A 19466-nucleotide genomic window follows, 5' to 3' on the forward strand; every position below is an offset into this window, starting at 1 on the left:
TTGATAAGTTCTTTAAAGCCTAAACTATGTTATAGACCCAGGCATCAAAGGTAAGATGAAAGCTGCCAATCTGATCCAGACTTTCCTGTTTTCCAGCTACCTGGATGAGCTGAGTGTGGCTGGAGAGTGTGCAGCAGAGTATCTGGGTCTGTACCAGAAGCTGATCAAGCCAACACACTGGAAGGTCTACCTGGCGGCGCGCGGCGTTCTGCCCTACATTGGAAACCTGATCACCAAGGCAATATTATTTATACAGAAGATTTTTTTTTTATTATTATTATTTTAATTACATTGCGACTGCTTCATATTTTTTAACCAAAGATGCATTAAAGTTTATTAAAATGTAACAGTTTTCATATTATTTTAATTTATCAGGAATCATTCATCTAACAATAAATGTTTTTATCATTATTTTTTCAGGAAATAGCAAATCTCCTGGCCCTGGAGGAGGCTACCCTTAGCACGGACCTACAACAAGGCTACGCTCTGAAGAGCTTAACCGGCACGTTGGGTTCCATCTTAATTAAAATGCTTTCTAGGTTGTTTGTTTGTTTTCTGTTGTATTAATTTGTATTTCATCATATTTTAGGCCTTCTCTCCTCTTTTGTGGAGGTGGAGTCTATCAAGCGGCATTTTAAGAGCAGGTTGGTTGGCACAGTGCTGAATGGTTACCTGTGTCTGAGGAAACTGGTGGTGCAGCGCACCAAGCTCATAGATGAAACGCAGGACATGCTCCTGGAGATGCTGGAGGACATGACAACAGGTTCGAACTGATTTGCTTTAAAATGACAAAACAATCTAAAAACCATTTCAGCAAGTTGTTTTGTTCCATAAGTTGCTTTGTTTAAGCATAAAAGCTTTAGGTTTTCCCTTAAACCATTTTTAATTAAAGTCAGCTTAAAGTCCAAAGATTCAGTTAAATTTGGCTCTTCTTGAAACAATGAAAACCCTTTTGAAAAGGATTATTTTCTGCATTCTGAACAGTAAAGATGGGATTTTTGTTGGTTAAATAGGTACAGAGTCTGAAACGAAAGCCTTCATGGCGGTTTGCATCGAGACAGCAAAGCGGTACAACCTGGACGATTACAGAACGCCTGTGTTCATTTTTGAGAGACTGTGCAGCATAATCTACCCCGTGAGTTCCGTATACCATTCATTCATTACCATTAATGCAGCTAACTAATTACAGGGTTTAAGGATGAAGATGATCAGTTTTTCTAAGTTTGGAAACATTTTTTTATATTCACACATTATTCCCAGTAGCATTGTCTAAAGGTTGTTTCTGCCCATCTGTTCATTTATCTCTCCTAACCTTCCCTCCATGTTTCTGTTGATGTCTGTTCGCCCATCTGTGTCTCTATCCTTCTGCTGGGCTCGCTCCATCCATGTGATTGGTCCATCCCTCCATTTATCCTCCCTTCATTCTAAAGATAAAATCCATATTCTTTAAATTTTGGCTAGAAAAGGACAAACCTCTAAAACATAGCTATTTTTGACATGAAAATTGTTTTCAAAGCTTGAAAATAAATCGCATACATTTAAAAGCAATATATGTTCACCTTGCGTCAACCTTATTTCTATGTGTTTTGATGCAGTGTCACTTGATGGGTTCTGATGGGGTTTTTTCTGTGTAGGAGGAAAACGAGGTGACAGAGTTCTTTGTGACCCTGGAAAAGGATCCTCAACAGGAGGACTTCCTGCAGGGCCGCATGCCTGGAAACCCGTACAGCAGCAATGAGCCCGGCATCGGCCCTCTGATGAGGGACATCAAGAACAAGATCTGTCAAGACTGTGACCTGGTGGCGCTTCTTGAAGATGACAGTGGGATGGAGGTAATGATCATTCTAATCCAAGTCATCATTTTACCTGTTTGGCTCAGGTCAATTTATCTGGAACTGTTCTCTACTTCACAGCTGCTGGTCAATAATAAAATCATCAGCTTAGACCTTTCAGTGGCAGAGGTCTATAAGAAGGTGTGGTGCCCGACGAATGAGGTCAGTTTATCTTTCAAAGAATAACTCTTATTTACATTTGATTCTGTTTAAAGCTCATGATGAGAAGAACTCTAGTAAATTGTTTTTATTCATCTCTCTCTCCCCGAAGGGTGAGCCGATGAGAATAATTTATCGGATGAGAGGCTTACTGGGTGATGCCACTGAGGAGTTCATAGAGTCGCTAGACTCCACCACAGGTCAGATTTTGGGTTGTTATAATGCATAATCATCTTATGTACATCCTCATATCTTGTTTTATAGTTTACCCTTAAGCTCTGAACACATTTATTTGCACCTGTGTTGTGTAGAAATGTATTTATTTCAGTCATACAATTTACACAGAATAGTTTAAAACAACATCCACCCTTTAGTTTGAATATCTTTATGCCTTGCAAAAGAAAACCATGTAAAGAAATGATATTGGCCCTGCTGTCAGTGGTATATAAAACCTTCCATATCAACATTTCATCACTTTTTCTTTTAGCAACACTTTATAAACTTGGAGCAGCAGAGAGAAATCTTTGACAAAGTCTTTGTACAACATCCAGAGTACGGTGTAATCTCTGGTACCTTCTTCTCTCCAGGTCACACTGCAAGTTTTCTAGAGGACTTAGATTTACGAAGTGTTTCATCACAGAAAAATAATAAACTATGTCTTAACCACTTTTTGCTTACAGACGCAAAGAAGAACTCTTGTGGTAGTTCGCAGTAGGGTTGTCAAAAATATCGATACTCAAAAAAGTATCGATGCTAAAACGTTGTATCCGGATACGATACTTATTTTCAAAAGTGTCGATAACGTTCTTCCACCAGTGTCACCTACACAGTCATTCATCTAGAGTGCAGAATAGAGGATAATCCACTTTCTGAACACAGTGTGATTGAATAATTCTGTGCACTTTTCAGTTTCAGACTTTTTTTGTAACAGGTGCAGCTGCTGAAAATTATTTTTGTTTAACTGGTTTGGCTAATGTCACTGTTATGTGTGCAAAGCATAGCCAAGGAAGGAACACTTAAGTTAATTTTGTTAATTTTATATCAAGTAGGGCTGCAGCTAACGATTATTTTAAAAATCGATGAATCGGCCGATTATTTTTTCGATTAATCGATGAATCGGACAAAAAAAAATTTTTATATTAACCTCTTTATTCCAAAATAAACATTTTAGACAGAACAAACAAGCACACAAGTACAGGTTGCTCATTAACTGTACTGGTGCAATATGAAAAATAAATGTTTGTGTAAAAACTACGCAAACTTACATGAGAAATGTAGCTGTACATCCACAAAATATAGGCTACTTTGTTTCATAAAGCGCAAAAAGAGACAGGCATTTTTGTTTTTTAAAGCCCCTAAGGGGTTCAAACAATAGGTCCCCCCATTTCAACAAATGAGTTTTTTTTAGACTAGAAGAGTTCTGCCTTTTAAGACAGGAAAGTATAGCAGTTAAAGTTGCTGCTTGAGAAAATACTTAACCATAGAGATAAAAATAGCCCTGTGATTCAAATTATAAATTGTATTTGGAATAAAAATGAGAGAACTAGGGGTGCTAAAAAAACACATCCTCCAAAGACAGATATTTACATGGGAATGTGGCATATAATTAATTGACATATTACTGATCTTGCTGGATTTTGTTCTGCTTTACTTCCATAAATTGCAGGATCTTCTTTTCTTTATCTTTGCCAGAAGATTTAAACTTTAAAAGCCTTGCCCTCATAATTTTCAAGTTAATTTATTTATAAAGAAAATATAAACGCTGCTTAAACAAATTTAAATGAAATTAAAAGTAAAATAAGCAGCCAACCTTATCCCTGTCTGTAACCTACTAACAAGGTAAGGAAAGCATCAGATGAGCTACCTGAGAAACTAACGTTACGTTTCCCCACTTTAAAACCAAACAAACATGGTCGCTCACCCTGATGATCAGCTCTCTTCACTGCCATCGAAGGCTCCAACGTGTTTTCTTTTCAGGTGCTGCGTCATAACAGTGGTGCTTCCGTGCCATGTTCATTTGTTTTTACAAAAGTTGCCTGTTACGACTTTTTTCACTTTACAAAGCGCAGGCTATTTTAAATATTGTGATCAATTTGCGCTGTCAATCCCGGCGCATGCGCGCTTCATTTGCAGTCTGGACGCTGAGGGTAAACTCCTCACTAAAATCCTGCGGCTCTGACTGCCGCGCTGAGAGGGATTCCTGTGGGAGAGGGAGAAAGGGGTTGGGATGGGGGAGGCGCCCCACGGCAGGCAAAAGCCGCCAGTGACACCGTAAAAAGTCGCCAGATTTGTCGCTAGTCGCTTTTTTGAAAAATAGTCGCTGGAGGGGTCTGAAAAGTCGCTGAGTTGGCAACACTGCAACTGCGGCGCTGACTCGCTCCGCCATATTTTTTTTTCTTCCCCCGGATGACGGCGGCGGCGGATGACGCATTAATCAGGCGACACAACTAATCGATGATTAAATTCGTTGCCAACGCTTTTAAAAGTCGATTTTTATCGATTTTATCGATTCGTTGTTGCAGCCCTAATATCAAGCTTGCTTAATATTGTGCACAGCATACAACCTCAAAGTATTGTTCTTATTGTTTATTGTATTTATTTATTTTTTCGCATTTTATTTATTAATGTAAATATTTCTGTTAAATTTTGGGGTCTTTGTTTTTATCCTTGTGGTATCGAAAATGGTATCGAACATCGACTATTTTTCCTGAGTATCGGTATCGAGTTGAAAATTTTAGTATCGTGACAACCCTAGTTCACAGGGTTCACAGTGTTGTGACCTCCAATAACAGTCCCAGAGCCTTTGATTATATAATAATAAAAAAAAGAAATGACCCACAGCATGACAGATCTGCCTTTATACCAACAAACGAGACGTTCTTTTTCGTAAATGATTGTTTTTTACAAATCCAACTAGATTGTTTGCCGCCAAAAAGCCAAATCTCAGAACTTTTTCACCAAGATATTTTCAGAGCTGATCCTTGAGCCACTTCTTACCTGGTTCTATAACAGGACAACTTTGTCATACATGAAGTCAAGCCATTATCAACGTCTCACACAGATAATCTGGTTATTGTTTGATTTCATAAAGGAATTAAGTGCGTTACAGTAATGCATAAATCCTTATAAATCATTTGACAAATTTCCCCAGCATCCCTGCAAACAGATTTCAAGTTAGGTTTTATACAAGTAGGGAATGCCTGTCAATTTAGGAGCTGTAAATTGTTTTTGAATTCAGGGAAAGATAATCGACTGAGCTAAGCCTTAGGGGGGTTGATTTTAACACTAAAGCTTTAAAGCATAAGTTAGAAAATAGTTTAAAGTAGTTAAAACTTTAAACTAAAATTAATAGTTTTAGTTTAAAGGAATTTTTAGGGATAGCTGTAGTTGTACCTTTGTACTTTATGCAGTGTACATTTTTATGGTCACAAATAAAATAAAAAAATGTATTTGCAGATGAGGAAGAGGACGATGAAGAAGTGTACAAGATGGCCGGAGTCATGGCTCAGTGTGGAGGACTGGAGTGTATGCTGAACCGGCTGTCAGGAATCAAAGATTTTAAACAAGGAAGACATCTGCTAACTGTAAGCTAAATCTGTTAGCATTTAGTCAGAGCTTTTCAAGGCAAAAAACGGAGCTGAACCAGACTGGTTCTGGTGATGCTATTTTATCTTTAACAGACTTAGTCTGATACTTTAGAGTTTTCGGCTGTTCTACCTACTGAGTCTGTTCTTCTGCGTCTTTTTTCAGGTTCTGCTGAAGTTGTTCAGTTACTGTGTGAAAGTGAAGATCAATCGGCAGCAATTGGTCAAGCCAGAGATGAACACCCTTAACGTCATGCTGGGAACTCTAAACCTGGTATGATAAAGTGATGAGATGGATCTAAAATGGTTTGGTTGTTTGTGAATATTTTTAAAAGTTCATCTTTGTTTTATATTTTTAGGCTTTGGTAGCAGAACAGGAGAGTAAGGACAGCGGTGGAGCCTCCATAGCCGAACAAGTTTTGAGCATTATGGAGATCATTCTCGATGAAGCCAATGCAGAAATTTCAGAGGACAAGGTAGGATACCAAAGTGTTGCCATTTGTTTAAAAAACTAAGAATATTTATACATGGAGATCACATGCCTTGATATTCGCAGATCGATAAGGATGCAGTAAATATTGGTTAATATCTAAATGAAAAAAATGGTTCCTGATAATGAATAGTTTAATTAGTCATTAGAAAAATAAATACCGTATTTTCACGACTGTGTGTTGTAACTGCGACTTTTGAGACCACCTCATTGAGGAGATGATGAAAGAGTGGCTGAATGTAAGGAGACCAGGTGTTTTTTTTCCACTCATCACCATCGCTGTTAATATGTAACTCCATGCGTGCCCATCTCACAGCTGATGTGAAAAACATGGGGAAACAAATTAACACTGTGCTCGCTGTTCAACCGCTCGACATCGGTGTGAACCGGACCCAGTAGGTGCAGCAGAAGCAGCGAGTTTACATGCAAAGTCAATGGTTGACGCGCGTATAGGTGCAGCAAAAGGTCCCGCAGCGCGTTTTGAGCACCGCCAACGCGCTGCTGCTGCTCGAGATGGAAAATCTTAAGTTTTGCTGCTGGACGCGCCGCATCAACCAATCAGAGAAGCTGATCTGGGAGCTGACAGCGAGACAGACACATCGCTCTGATGTAGGGATGCAAATTATCGATTAATTCATTAATCATTAGTTGATTATCTTATCGATCGACTTTCGATTAATTGATAAGCGGCGTTTTTCACCTGAATTTCAGGGCTTCAATAGGGCCTTAATATAATTGAGGTATTATATTACATTAGCCAACATTATGATACCATAATTATATTGTATTATATTATACATTCCTCAAGTAATTATGCATTAGGAGAAGAAAGCAGACACGTTTTTAAGGTAAAACAAAATCTTTAATTAAAAAAAAAACTGGCTCAGTTCTTGCATTTGAAACGGACATAAAAAGAGAATAGAAGAAATTAAATAGAGAGCCAAACAGAATATTATTGAGCCTATAGGTTAGAAAGAAACTGCATAGGCTATTAATTGGGTAATCCTCAACAATCCTAAAATGAAACATCCACAACATATTTCTACCTCAATTTGTATAGGGTTACAGCAAAATAGAATGAAACGTTCACAGGGTCACTGAACACAACAACATAGCATAACATTACAGGGCCTCAAACCAGAACAATCAAATAAAGTGGTGATTCAATATTACCCTCTCCTAACTGAAATGTGGCACATCACAACTTGACCTAGGCCTAGGTTCTATATATTTTTGTTCAAGAAAATTAACATGTTAACGTGCTCTGGGGTAAGGCGTGTACGTAGCCTGTTTACAGTGAGCCCAGCTACTGAAAACACACGCTCAGAGGGGACTGATGTGCCTGGCGTACACAAATACCGTTTTGGTAGTGTTGCCAGCGTCGGAAACCTCCTTTCATTCACTTTCCACCAGCACGTGGGGCTCGACTCAAGTGGTGCAGGAGGGTCCTTTAAGTACATATCCACTTCACTCTGTACGTCATCTTTGCGGGCATCGGAATAGGTTTCACCCAGAAGTAAACTCATTGCAGATGTAGGCTTAGCCCCATGTCGCTGAGGCCCTGTATGGACAGTGTTACCGTCGTCTCCAGCGGTGGCGGCACCTGCAGTGATGCTGTCGCGTTCGGCTGTAGCCATTTGAAGCAGCGTGGAATGAGCTGACTTCCTGGTAGCTGGAGGAAGAAATCCCAGGTGTTTGTGACGAGGGTCAAGCATTGTTGCGATCATAGGGGTGGATGTGTTGAGGTCATCAGACTGAATCTGTTAAAAATAGAAAGAAAAGGCATAGGCCTACAATTACACATATGAAAACGATACAATTGAATGACAATTACGACCTATTTGCATCATTATTTATTTTATTCATCATTATTATTAGTCTATTGGATAGACCCTATAGGTAGTTTTAATAATTAATGGATGCATACCTTCATGCGCACGCCCAGCGAATCTCACACTTTTTCCTTGAAGTCTGCGACTTTGGGGCTGTCCTCGTCTGAAGCGCTGAGGTGAGTGTTGATTAGACTGAACGTGATGGGGTACGTGTTTGAGATCGACACCTCCGACTCCGCAGACATCACCGTAGTTGCACACTTCAATGTTCCCAACACGGGTGCCATATCTTCCATTAGCTGCCAGTAGTCGTCTCTCAACTCCAGCGTCCTCGCATCTGCCAGTTTTGTCACGGACCGGTCTGATAGCACGGCTGACACAGCCCATCGCTGTTCAACCAGGCGCTCAAACATGTCGCAGACTGAATTCCACCTGGTTTTACAGGATTGAATGAGGCGATGCGGAGGAAGCGACATTTGGTGTTGCTTTTCTTCCAGGGCTTTGGTTGCGATTGTGCTGTGGTGGAAATGTTTGACCAACCTTCCCGCTGCCGCGATTGCTCTGTCTACCCCAGCAGAAGCAAAACCATCATTGACAGCGAGATTCAGGGTGTGCACGAAACACGCTACTGATTTCCAGCTGACTCGTGTAGGATTGTTCGCTTGGACAATATTCCTAGCATTGTCGTGGACACATGCTGTAACGCGGCCGGAAAGTCCCCAAGTCTCCACTATATAATTCAGCTTCTCAGCCAAGTTGTCGGCGGTGTGTCTGTCAGAAATGCTCGTCGTAATCAGGATTGCAGATTTTAACAGCCAGTTTTCGTCGGTGTAGTGGCAGGTAACTGTGATGTAACTTTCTGTTGTGAGAGCCGTCCAACAGTCTGTTGTTAATGCTACAGCTGTAACAGCAGCGAGCTTTGTTTTTAGCTCACCTTTCTTTTTTTCGAACCGAGCTTCGAGGCGAGAAGTTATTGATGTTCTCGAAGGGATGTTGTAACCTGGCTCTATGAACCCAATGAGATCCTGAAATCCTGCACCGTCAACTGTGTTGATTGGCATCAAATCCCTCTCGATCATGCAGCAAATCTTCTCTGTAATGCCCTCCGCCCTTCTCTCATCACACGCTCGCCTTCCAAAGGTAGCTGTGATTTTAGGTTGACCAGGTGAACTGGTGGTGCCATGCAAGACAGCAGCATGCACGGTGTTCAAATGATAACTGAGTGAGCTAGTGGAACTGTTGTATTTCAATACCGCATTACAAAGAGAACATTTGACTTCTTTGCCTGAATTAACAATATTGAAGTGGTCCCACACCGCACTTCTTTTCGCCCGCTTCATTTGGTTTTCAACCCTGGTCTCTCTCGCGTCACGAGGCGTGTTCTCGTTCTCACGCTGTGTTCAAGTTACAGTAAAGCGCTAGCACCCTCTAGCGGTTAATCGTGATTAATACATTTTGATCGAGCAACCTCTTGATCGACAAGTAATCTAAAGTCGATTAACCGTTTGCATCCCTACTCTGATGACATATGATATTAAATGAAAAAGGCTGGATGGATGAGAAGATGATGAAAGCGTGGCTGAGGGAGGTGTATGTGAGGAGACCAGGTGGTTTTTTCCACGCATCACCATCGCTGCGTGCCCATCTCACAGCCGATGTGAAAAAAAAGGTGAATCAAATGAACGCTGTGCTCGCCGTTATCCCGGGGGGTCTGACAAAGGAATTTCAACCGCTCGACATCGGTGTGAAGCGGCCGTTCAAAGTAAGGCTGCAAGCGGCGTGGGAGCGATGGATGACAGACGGAGACCACAGTTTCAGGATAAGTGGAAGGCAGAGCCGGGCAAGTTACGCCACCGTTTGCGGATGGATTGTAGATGCTTGGACTAACGTATCTGCTGGCTCTGTTGTTCAAGCTTTTGCAAAAGCCAGCATTATTTCTGAGGAGCTGCGCTGCACGGAAAGTGACTCTGACAGCGAAGAAGGGGAAATTGGCATGTCTGATTTAGCGCAGCTGTTTAATTCAGAAACAGAGGATGATGACTTTGATGGGTTTGATTAATACTTTGTAATAAATACATGAATAAAGCACAATCATACTCAGTTTTGCTCCCGCTCTATTTTTTCTACCTGAAAACTTAATTCAACAGCAGCCTCTGGGCCGGGTCTCCTCCTCTTCACCGCGGCGGCTGGCAGGTGTTTTTTCATCTAAATAATCTAAATCTTGCAGCTATATTTGCTGTGATCAGTGGGAATAAAGTAGTTTTAATATGTTTTTAAGTGAGAAAGTCCACCTGAAAACTTAATAATTGCGGTCAGTTCATCCAGATTATCTATTTCTGTCGGAGGCGCTCAGACCCCCACATACCAGCGGTGCACCGACAGTAGAAATCCCTTCAACAGCAGCCTCACCGCGGCGGCTGGCAGGTGTTTTTCATCTAAATAATTTAAACTGCAGGCACCAGGATACCGGTAATAAAAGCGAACGTATTCCGTCGGCAGGTTTCAGGATTTTAAGTTAATTTAGGAGTGATCACAGCGCTGTGTCATCTGCGATGTGTCTGTCTCACGGCCAGCTGCCAGGTTTGATTAATACTTTTTAATAAATACATGAATAAAGCACAGTCATACTCAGTTTTGCCCCCGCTGTATTTTTAAATACGCAGTAGAGCTATTTAAAGGTAGTAGAGGACATGTACCTGTATATAAAAAACGCGCCCTATAGTCCGGTGCGCCTTATGTGTGTGTTAAATACAGAAATGGGACACATAACTGAGAGTGCGCCTTTTAGTACGGTGCGCCTTATGGTCGTGAAAATACGGTACATGTATTACTTCAAGGAGTAACAACATTGTTTTGTAGAAAAATCTGCCCTAAACACCAAAGTCTGAGCTTTTTTATTGCCTTAGTAGAATATCTCCTTTCCCTCCTAAAACATTTTCTGCTGCATCAGAAAAGATAATGAACAGTACTGGAACAATTAGCTGATATTTATAAGGTGTCCAGGTACTTTTCAATGTTAATATTATAAATACAGATTTGCCCTTAAAAACTGTGCTTCTTATCTTTGTAGGGTAACCTTCTGCTCACAGGGGACAAAGACCAGCTTGTCATGTTGTTGGACCAGATCCACACCCCCTTTGTGCGCTCAAACCCCAGTGTGCTGCAGGGTCTGCTGCGCATCATCCCATACCTGTCCTTTGGGGAACTAGAGAAGATGAAGATTTTGGTGGAACGCTTTAAACCGTGCTGCAGTTTTGACAAGTGAGCAATGCTCTGACCTACAACAATCTTCAAAGGCAGCCATATCTGTTAAGTTGATGTTTGTAAAATATATATATATATTTTTTTATATATCTATTAAAGGTATGATGAGGAGCACAGTGCAGAGGACAAAGTCTTTTTGGATTGCTTCTGTAAAATCGCAGCTGGAATAAAGAATAATAGCAACGGCCATCAACTGAAGGATCTGATTCTGCAGAAGGGAATCACTCAGAGTGCACTGGACTACATGAAGAAGCATATCCCAAATGCAAAAAAGTAGGAATCCCTCTTCAAATATATATGAACAAAATAGTGATATGAAACGGTTTGTTTGGTATCTTTCTAACTAATATCTCTTTTCTTTCGTCAGTCTGGATGCAGACGTCTGGAAGAAGTTCCTCTCTAGACCAGCTCTACCTTTCATTCTTAGACTCCTTCGTGGTCTGGCTATGCAGCATCCACCCACACAGGTAGAATACTGTAGATTAAATTAATCTCTTTTCAATAAATAAAACTACAGTCTGCTGTAGTGCAAATATATTTCACACACGAATGCTTCCAATGTTACCAAATGTCCTCTTTTGTGTCCAGGTTTTGATAGGAACAGATTCTATAACCAACTTGCACAAACTGGAGCAGGTATCCAGTGATGAAGGTATTGGAACCCTTGCAGAGAATCTTCTAGAAGCTCTAAGGGAAAACAGGGACGTCAACCTGAAGATTGAAGCCGCTCGCAGGGAAACCAGAGCTGAGAAGAAGAGAATGGCTATGGCCATGAGGCAGAAGGCTCTGGGAACTCTGGGCATGACGGTAGTCTGGGATTTTATTTCTCCTTATGTTAATAGCAATAGATTTTTTATGAATAATGGATTGTTATTAAACATCTTCCTGTTTGTCATTTTAGACCAATGAAAAGGGTCAAGTGGTCACAAAGACCTCCCTTCTGAAGCAAATGGAGGAGCTAATAGAGGAGCCGGGTTTAACCTGCTGTATCTGCAGAGAGGGTTACAAGTTCCAGGTAGTTAATGCATCCAAAGCAACATAAACTACACGCAGTAATATCTATAATATTGTAAGCTGCTTTTATGAGGTGTCCACATAAGACTTATAATCCTAGCAAAAACAAATCACGCTCAAACACATCTGATCTGTTAAAGAGATCTTCCTAATTCAGCAGCTTATTTGTTGGGATGCTGGTAAAACACAAAGCTTTAAAACAGATAATTGAATCTGAGGTCATTTTCTGCGTATTAAAATATGAGTCAACAGCTGTTTAAAATGAGGATGGATGCCGAAAGACAAGGTACATCAGGATGGTCAAACTCATTATGACTCATATTTTTTTTGCTGCTTTTTATGACACTACAAACACAAACCTGATTTAACTTTATTTAAGATTCATGAGGTAGACCAGCATCAAGCAGAGGAAAATTATACAGCTGGGAGAAACACGGGGGAAGACTGAAAATAAAGCAGTCCTGGATGAAAATCTGTTTAAAGGCTGAAAAGACTCAGGAATTTTAGCTTCCATCAAGATTATGACTAAACATAAAGGCAGAGCTACATGGGTGGAAACATTGTTTTCTTTCAGTTGGGCTGAGTTGGAGCTCTCTCCATAATAGAATCAGGCAAAATTTCCATCTTTAGATGTTGAACGCTTACTCGTAACACACCTAAAAACTGTAGAGATGAATGGGGATGGACACGTTTTATTTATTTAAATTTTTCTCTTCATTTCATTTTATTAAATTTGTGTGTAAGATTTCACCTGTTTTCCCTTCCTTTTCTAGCCAACCAAAGTTTTGGGTATTTATACTTTTACAAAGCGTGTGGCCTTGGAGGAATTTGAAAACAAACCTCGCAAGCAGCAGGGATACAGCACTGTGTCACACTTTAACATAGTTCATTACGATTGCCATCTGGCTGCTGTCAGGTAACTCTATCCTCTGCTATAACCTGCTTTCATTTCTATTTTATTTTTATACAACTACTTAATATTTTCCTCTCTTGTCAGGCTGGCTCGTGGGAGAGAAGAGTGGGACAGCGCTGCTCTCCAGAACGCCAACACCAAATGCAATGGACTGCTGCCTGTGTGGGGCCCCCATGTGCCAGAATCAGCCTTTGCGACGTGCTTAGCAAGGTAAAATCACAGCTAACATCGAGGGAGCAGATGTTCTTCCATTCAGGCGTAGGATGATCATTCTCAGCTGTCTTTATCTACCTCACAGGCACAACACATACCTTCAGGAGTGCACAGGTCAGCGGGAGCCCACTTACCAGCTCAACATCCACGACACCAAACTGCTGTTCCTTCGCTTCGCCACTGAGCAGTCGTTCAGCGTGGACACAGGAGGCGGCGGCAGAGAGAGCAACATCCACCTCATCCCTTACATCATCCACACAGTGCTCTACGTTCTCAACACGTACGGTTTTCCTCTGACATAGACCTTTATCGTGTCTGACCCGTTAAACATCAAGCTGTTTAAGTGACTCTTTGTTGATGGAAACAGTGGATCTAATCGTTTTCCGTTTTGACTTAGTACAAGGGCTACGTCCCGAGAAGAGAAGAATCTGCAGAGCTTCCAGGAGCAGCCGAGTGAGAAATGGGTGGAGAGCTCTTACGAGGTTGAAGGACCCCATTATTTTACTATCCTGGCGATGCACATAATACCCCCTGAACGGTGGAGGAGCTCTCGGCTCTACTTCCTTAGAAGGCTGCTGGTGGCCGCACACACACGCAAAGTTTCTGCAGTCTCCACAAACAAGTATGACACTTTCCACTTAATCCATCCTGTTTTCTTAGATGTTGTGTTTTCTTTCATGTGTTTCATTCATTTTTTCCCCCCTAAATATCAGACTCACAGATAAAACCCCAAAGGAATATGCAGTGTACCGCTCTCCTCTTCTCTTCTGGGGCCTGGTGGATCTCGTCTACGACATGTTTAGGGTAAATATCCAACTGGCTTTAGGGGATCCCCTTAACTGTTCTCCACGTTCTCTCATTTGTTGTGATGATGCTTTAAAGGTATTAAAACAAAGCTGAAATATTATATTTCATCAGTTTCACAACTTAGCTGTTTAAAAGTCTTGGGTTTTGTATATAAGGATTTAAAAACAATTTCCAGAGTAAATTGGTATAAAATGGAAAAAAAGCATTATTCCGATCAGATGCGGTGGTGAGCTGTTTTTGCATAAAAAAGCAAAGAAATCAGGTGTTCACATGGATGTCAATTTAGCATTAGCTTCTATTTTAAGAGGTTTTCTCTTAAAACCTTTTTTTGGCATTAGAAAGTACCTGAAAGCTAACGCATACATGGGACGAATTATTGGGTTCAGACTGAGTGCTGTAACTAATTATTGTTAAACATCCATGATTAGCATGTTTAGCAAGCAGGTAGTGATTCCCCCATACAATCACAGGACATCAGCAGACAGATGGCAGACAAACCAGATAAAAATCAGTTGATTAAACAGCTTTTTGCTTAAAAACAGACAATTAATGAGAAGAGTGCTGACTTAAACAGAGCGATCTGTAGCTGTTTAGCCTAGAAAGACTTTTTCATCTTTCACTTTCAAATATTTGCTCTTTATTCAGAGCCTGTCATCTAATCTAAGCTTTGACCTGAAGACGGACCCGTTTTTTTTATGTGTTTATTACAGAAAGTACCAACCAGCAACACAGAAGGGGGCTGGTCCTTCTCACTGGCAGAATATGTCCGTCACAACGACATGCCCATTTACGAGGCCTCTGAGCGAGTGCTTAGAGCCTTCCAAGATGAGCTCATGCCGGCTGAGTCCATCTCTGAGTTTTTCGACGTTGTAGGTCAGTATGAACGACCTCCAGTTGATTTAAGACTTACATTAATACTGCAGTATTACCTTTAACATCCCTGGGGTTTGAATGGGCTCAGATTAGGGAGTTTAAATTCTGTTTCTCTCTCTTCCAGGTCTCCTCTCTGAAATCCCAGACCCAGACCTCTTCCTGCAGGATTTGTTGAACTCTTTGCCCTGAAGACCACAAATCAAACCCGTCTAAAACACAAATATCCCTACAAGTATAATCGATAAGGCAAACTTAAAAGAAAAAGAAACTAAAGAGTTTACACTCTGAGAAACAAATAATACACACCATTAGCGTACACCATGCCTCCTGCTCATCTCCCACACCTATATCACATCCCAGAATAAGCCAAGAGAAACTTCTGTGTAGTTAAAAATAAATAAATAAATAAACAACTCTGTAACACCAAGACACTGCTGTTTAAAGGGGAACGACACACTAAAACAGAATTTACACCTTACCGGACTGATTTCAACTACTAAAGTCTTCATTAAACTCATGATCGTGTTTTTGTTTTCTTTTTTTTTCTTTTTTTTCAAGCAAGCTTGAGTAAAAAATTAAATTTTAGAAATGTGAATTTTCTGGTTTGCTGTTCTCAAAAAGCTGAAACTTCTTTTTTGGGGGGTCAGGGGTGTAGGAACATATTCAGATGTTAATTTTCTTTGGTTGAGAGTAATTACTTGTGAATTCTGTTTTGGGGTGATGCTGCTTTGGCTTCGACTTCTCCAAATTTCGGATGCAGTTTTAGAGGAACCGAAATACTTTTGGGGATATGACCCGACCCATATTAGGAGTGGCATTTGATTTTATCTTTTCCTTTTTTGTTGTTGTTTGAATTGGTTTGTGGTTAGGGAATTTTAAAATTAGCAGAGGGTTTTCATCGTCTCCTGGTTGCAGTGCCTGTCCTTTTCCTCTGCTGTTTTCTCTACAAGTTCATGTGGATTCTAACTGGAAATTTCAGTGATGGGTGGGAGAATAAAAATGTCTGGGGTTTGTTTTATCAACATCAGAAGAATTAAAAAAAGAAAAAATGTTGATTTATTCTTCCATAGATTTCTGCCTTTTTGAAGTTCGTTTATGAAAGATTCCATCTGTTGCAATGAGATATCAGACATGTCTAAAATAACAATAAAACAGACTTGCATTACATCCTTAAATACTGTCTTTGTTTTATGGTTTTGTTTCCTTAATATCTTAGGCCACTTTCCACTCTTCATTCTGACTACACTCTCTTCACATTTTAAGCAGATATTTAAGCAAAAGGGGGAAAAAAATCCTGCAACTCCCTCCTTTGCCAATCATGCAAAACGATGTTCAGATCGAAACGCATGGTGATAACTTACCCCAATTCATGATTGATTTGCTTTTTCCGCTGCTACAATGTCTGAACTGTTGCTGAATGTCTGCTCTTTGAATTTAGCTTATAAGTAATAAAGCTGGTATAAATTCAGTCTGACTCGAGGGTAAGCTCTTCTGTTTTGGCTGCTGTTTTCACATTTCAAAAGAAATACTTCTATACCTGAGCCATGCGTCACATACAGGGCTTATTTAAAAGTGTTAAACATGAAAATGATGCCATAAAGAGTATCAATCAGAGAGGTGCCAACAAGACCTGTGGAGTATCTGTGGATAGGAAAACTAATTGTGATGTATCAAACAAATGAGGGCTTTATAGGAGAAAGGAAGCCTTAGTCGGTCCAAAGTCAATCAGCAAGTTAAAAGATTCTCTAGCCAGATGAGCCTAAAATGAAACTTTTTGGCCCACATGGAAATGTCAAAGTTCAGCTGTGAATGTAATGGGGTAGAAAATCTACTGTTCTATTCCTCAAAATCCTAGTGAAGCGCAATGACATTCATAGTTACACATTTAAATAAAATGTAAAAACACTCCAGGGGTAATTAATATGTATATAGAATAGACTACTTGTTTATACGCCGCTACTGGTGGTTGAGTGTTGTAGGAAGAGTGTTTATTTCTAGTAGACGTTTCTTTCTGGAGGTTTTGTCGGCTGGATGTCAGCCAGCCCTGTAACTTCCATGTTTATCACCCACTGAAGTAACTGAAAACACTGCAGTGTCATAACATGAAATGGTCTTCCTCTGTGTTCTGGAATCTGGAAGCGGACCACTTTGGTTCAGCTGATTGAGAAGAATTAGCATCCCTCAGCTGACCTCCATGGCCAATCCAGTTGGAGGGATCAGAGCCATATTTCATTTTTCCTCTATTTGTTACACCAACAGTATATTAATCTCCGTATTAATCATCAGAACTGAGGAATACTATTGGATGAGAGGTGAAATGTCACCTAGAAAAAATCCAGTCGCCAAAACTGAACTTATAAAGCAAGAATGCAAAGAGCATCAATATGCATTAAGTCCACAGTTGACCTAAAAATAAAGTTGAGCTAATACTTGAGTCCACACGTGTGAGGCGTTGCCCTAAACTATAGAAAAGCAAAGCCCAATGATTTGATTATTTATTTTAAGCAATAGTGGTTTTATATTTAAATGTTCTTGTAATTCTTAAACGAGCTGAAACAGTTGGACGGTGTGGCTGAGCAGTCATTATGGTTAAGTGATTTCTAACCTACCAGACTTCCTTAGTTCTTTTTTTTTTTTACCACAAGTCCAGTTAGTGAAATAAATTCTATACATGTGATCATTTTTTTTATTGTAGACAGCCAAAAACTATGGATACATACAGTTTTGGGTTTTTAATGCATTTTAATTCACTTTGATTATACAACTGATGTCAACTCAATACACTTTGCAAGGGAGACTGCTATCATTGCATCTGTTAGGTGTCTTTCTGCCTCTAGGGGGCATAATACACTAACATGATGAGGTCAAGTTCTTGGGTCTGGAGCGCTCACTTACAGGTGCTGGTCATAAAATTAGAATATCATGAAAAAGTAGATTGATTTCAGTAATTCCATTTAAAAAGTGAAACTTGTATATTATATTCATACATTACATACAAACTCATATATTTCAGATGTTTATTTTGTTTAATTTTGATGATTACAAATGACAACAAATGAAAATCTCAAATTCATCATATCAGAAAATTAGAATATTGTGAAAAGGTTCAAAATTGATGGCCCCTGGTGCCACACTCTAATCAGCCAATTAACTCAAACCACCTGCAAAAGCCTTTAAATGGTCTTTCAGTCTAGTTCTATAGGCTACACAATCATGGGGAAGACTGCTGACTTGACAGTTGTCCAAAAGACGACCATCGACACCTTGCACAAGGAGGGCAAGACACAAAAGGTCATCGCTAAAGAGGCTGGCTGTTCACAGAGCTCAGTGTCCAAGCACATTAATAGAGAGGCGAAGGGAAGGAAAAGATGTGGTCGAAAAAAGTGTACAAGCAAGAGAGATAACCGCACCCTGGAGAGGATTGTGAAACAAAACCCATTCAAAAATGTGGGGGAGATTCACAAAGAGTGGACTGCAGCTGGAGTGAGTGCTTCAAGAACCACCACACACAGACGTATGAAAGACATGGGTTTCTGCTGTCGCATTCCTTGTGTCAAGCCACTCTTGAACCACAGACAGCGTCAGAAGCGTCTTGCCTGGGCTAAAGAGAAACAGGACTGGACTGCTGGTGAGTGGTCCAAAGTCATGTTCTCTGATGAAAGTAAATTTTGCATTTCCTTTGGAAATCAAGGTCCCAGAGTCTGGAGGAAAAGAAGAGAGGCACTTCATCCACGTTGCTTGAAGTCCAGTGTAAAGTTTCCACAGTCAGTGATGGTTTGGGGTGCCATGTCATCTGCTGGTGTTGGTCCATTGTGTTTTCTGAGGTCCAGCGTCAACGCAGCCACATACCAGGAAGTTTTAGAGCACTTCATGCTTCCTGCAGCTGACCAACTTTTTGGAGATGCAGATTTCATTTTCCAACAGGACTTGGCACCTGCACACAGTGCCAAAGCTACCAGTACCTGGTTGAAGGACCATGGTATCCCTGTTCTTAATTGGCCAGCAAACTCTCCTGACCTTAACCCCATAGAAAATCTATGGGGTATTGTGAAGAAGAAGATGCAATACACCAGACCCAACAATTCAGAAGAGCTAAAAGCCACTATTAGATCAACCTGGGCTATCATAACACCTGAGCAGTGCCACAGACTGATCGACTCCATGCCACGCCGCATTGCTGCAGTAATACAGGCCAAAGGAGGCCCAACTAAATACTGAGTGCTGTACATGCTCATACTTTTCATGTTCATACTTTTCAGTTGGCCAACATTTCTATAAATCCTTTGTTTTTATTGGTCTTCAGTAATATTCTAATTTTCTGATATGATGAATTTGAGATTTTCATTTGTTGTCATTTGTAATCATCAAAATTAAACAAAATAAACATCTGAAATATATGAGTTTGTATGTAATGTATGAATATAATATACAAGTTTCACTTTTTAAATGGAATTACTGAAATCAATCTACTTTTTCATGATATTC

The 19466-nt window shown here is 40.3% G+C and overlaps 1 protein-coding gene across 10 annotated transcripts in view; it reads left to right on the plus strand.

The window, feature by feature from the left end:
• The window catches only part of ubr4 (ubiquitin protein ligase E3 component n-recognin 4), a 74030-nt gene extending 57874 nt beyond the window's left edge, over positions 1–16156 (plus strand). For all 10 annotated transcript variants that reach the window (XM_038303583.1, XM_038303585.1, XM_038303591.1 and 7 more), the window contains 22 exons: positions 97–238; positions 421–502; positions 590–763; positions 1014–1135; positions 1635–1832; positions 1914–1994; positions 2104–2191; positions 5448–5575; positions 5742–5849; positions 5935–6051; positions 10968–11158; positions 11261–11434; positions 11529–11628; positions 11750–11968; positions 12063–12176; positions 12949–13091; positions 13173–13298; positions 13387–13581; positions 13699–13923; positions 14015–14105; positions 14819–14981; positions 15106–16156. In XM_038303583.1, the coding sequence (XP_038159511.1) occupies positions 97–238; positions 421–502; positions 590–763; positions 1014–1135; positions 1635–1832; positions 1914–1994; positions 2104–2191; positions 5448–5575; positions 5742–5849; positions 5935–6051; positions 10968–11158; positions 11261–11434; positions 11529–11628; positions 11750–11968; positions 12063–12176; positions 12949–13091; positions 13173–13298; positions 13387–13581; positions 13699–13923; positions 14015–14105; positions 14819–14981; positions 15106–15170 (3046 nt within the window). In that variant the 3' untranslated portion in view covers positions 15171–16156. The remainder of the gene's footprint in view (positions 1–96; positions 239–420; positions 503–589; positions 764–1013; positions 1136–1634; positions 1833–1913; positions 1995–2103; positions 2192–5447; positions 5576–5741; positions 5850–5934; positions 6052–10967; positions 11159–11260; positions 11435–11528; positions 11629–11749; positions 11969–12062; positions 12177–12948; positions 13092–13172; positions 13299–13386; positions 13582–13698; positions 13924–14014; positions 14106–14818; positions 14982–15105) is intronic.
• The last annotated feature ends 3310 nt before the right edge of the window (positions 16157–19466 follow it).

Source organism: Cyprinodon tularosa, unplaced genomic scaffold (assembly GCF_016077235.1).
Source record: "Cyprinodon tularosa strain WSP-4 unplaced genomic scaffold, ASM1607723v1 ctg513, whole genome shotgun sequence".
In the NCBI taxonomy this organism is placed as follows: Eukaryota; Metazoa; Chordata; class Actinopteri; order Cyprinodontiformes; family Cyprinodontidae; genus Cyprinodon; species Cyprinodon tularosa.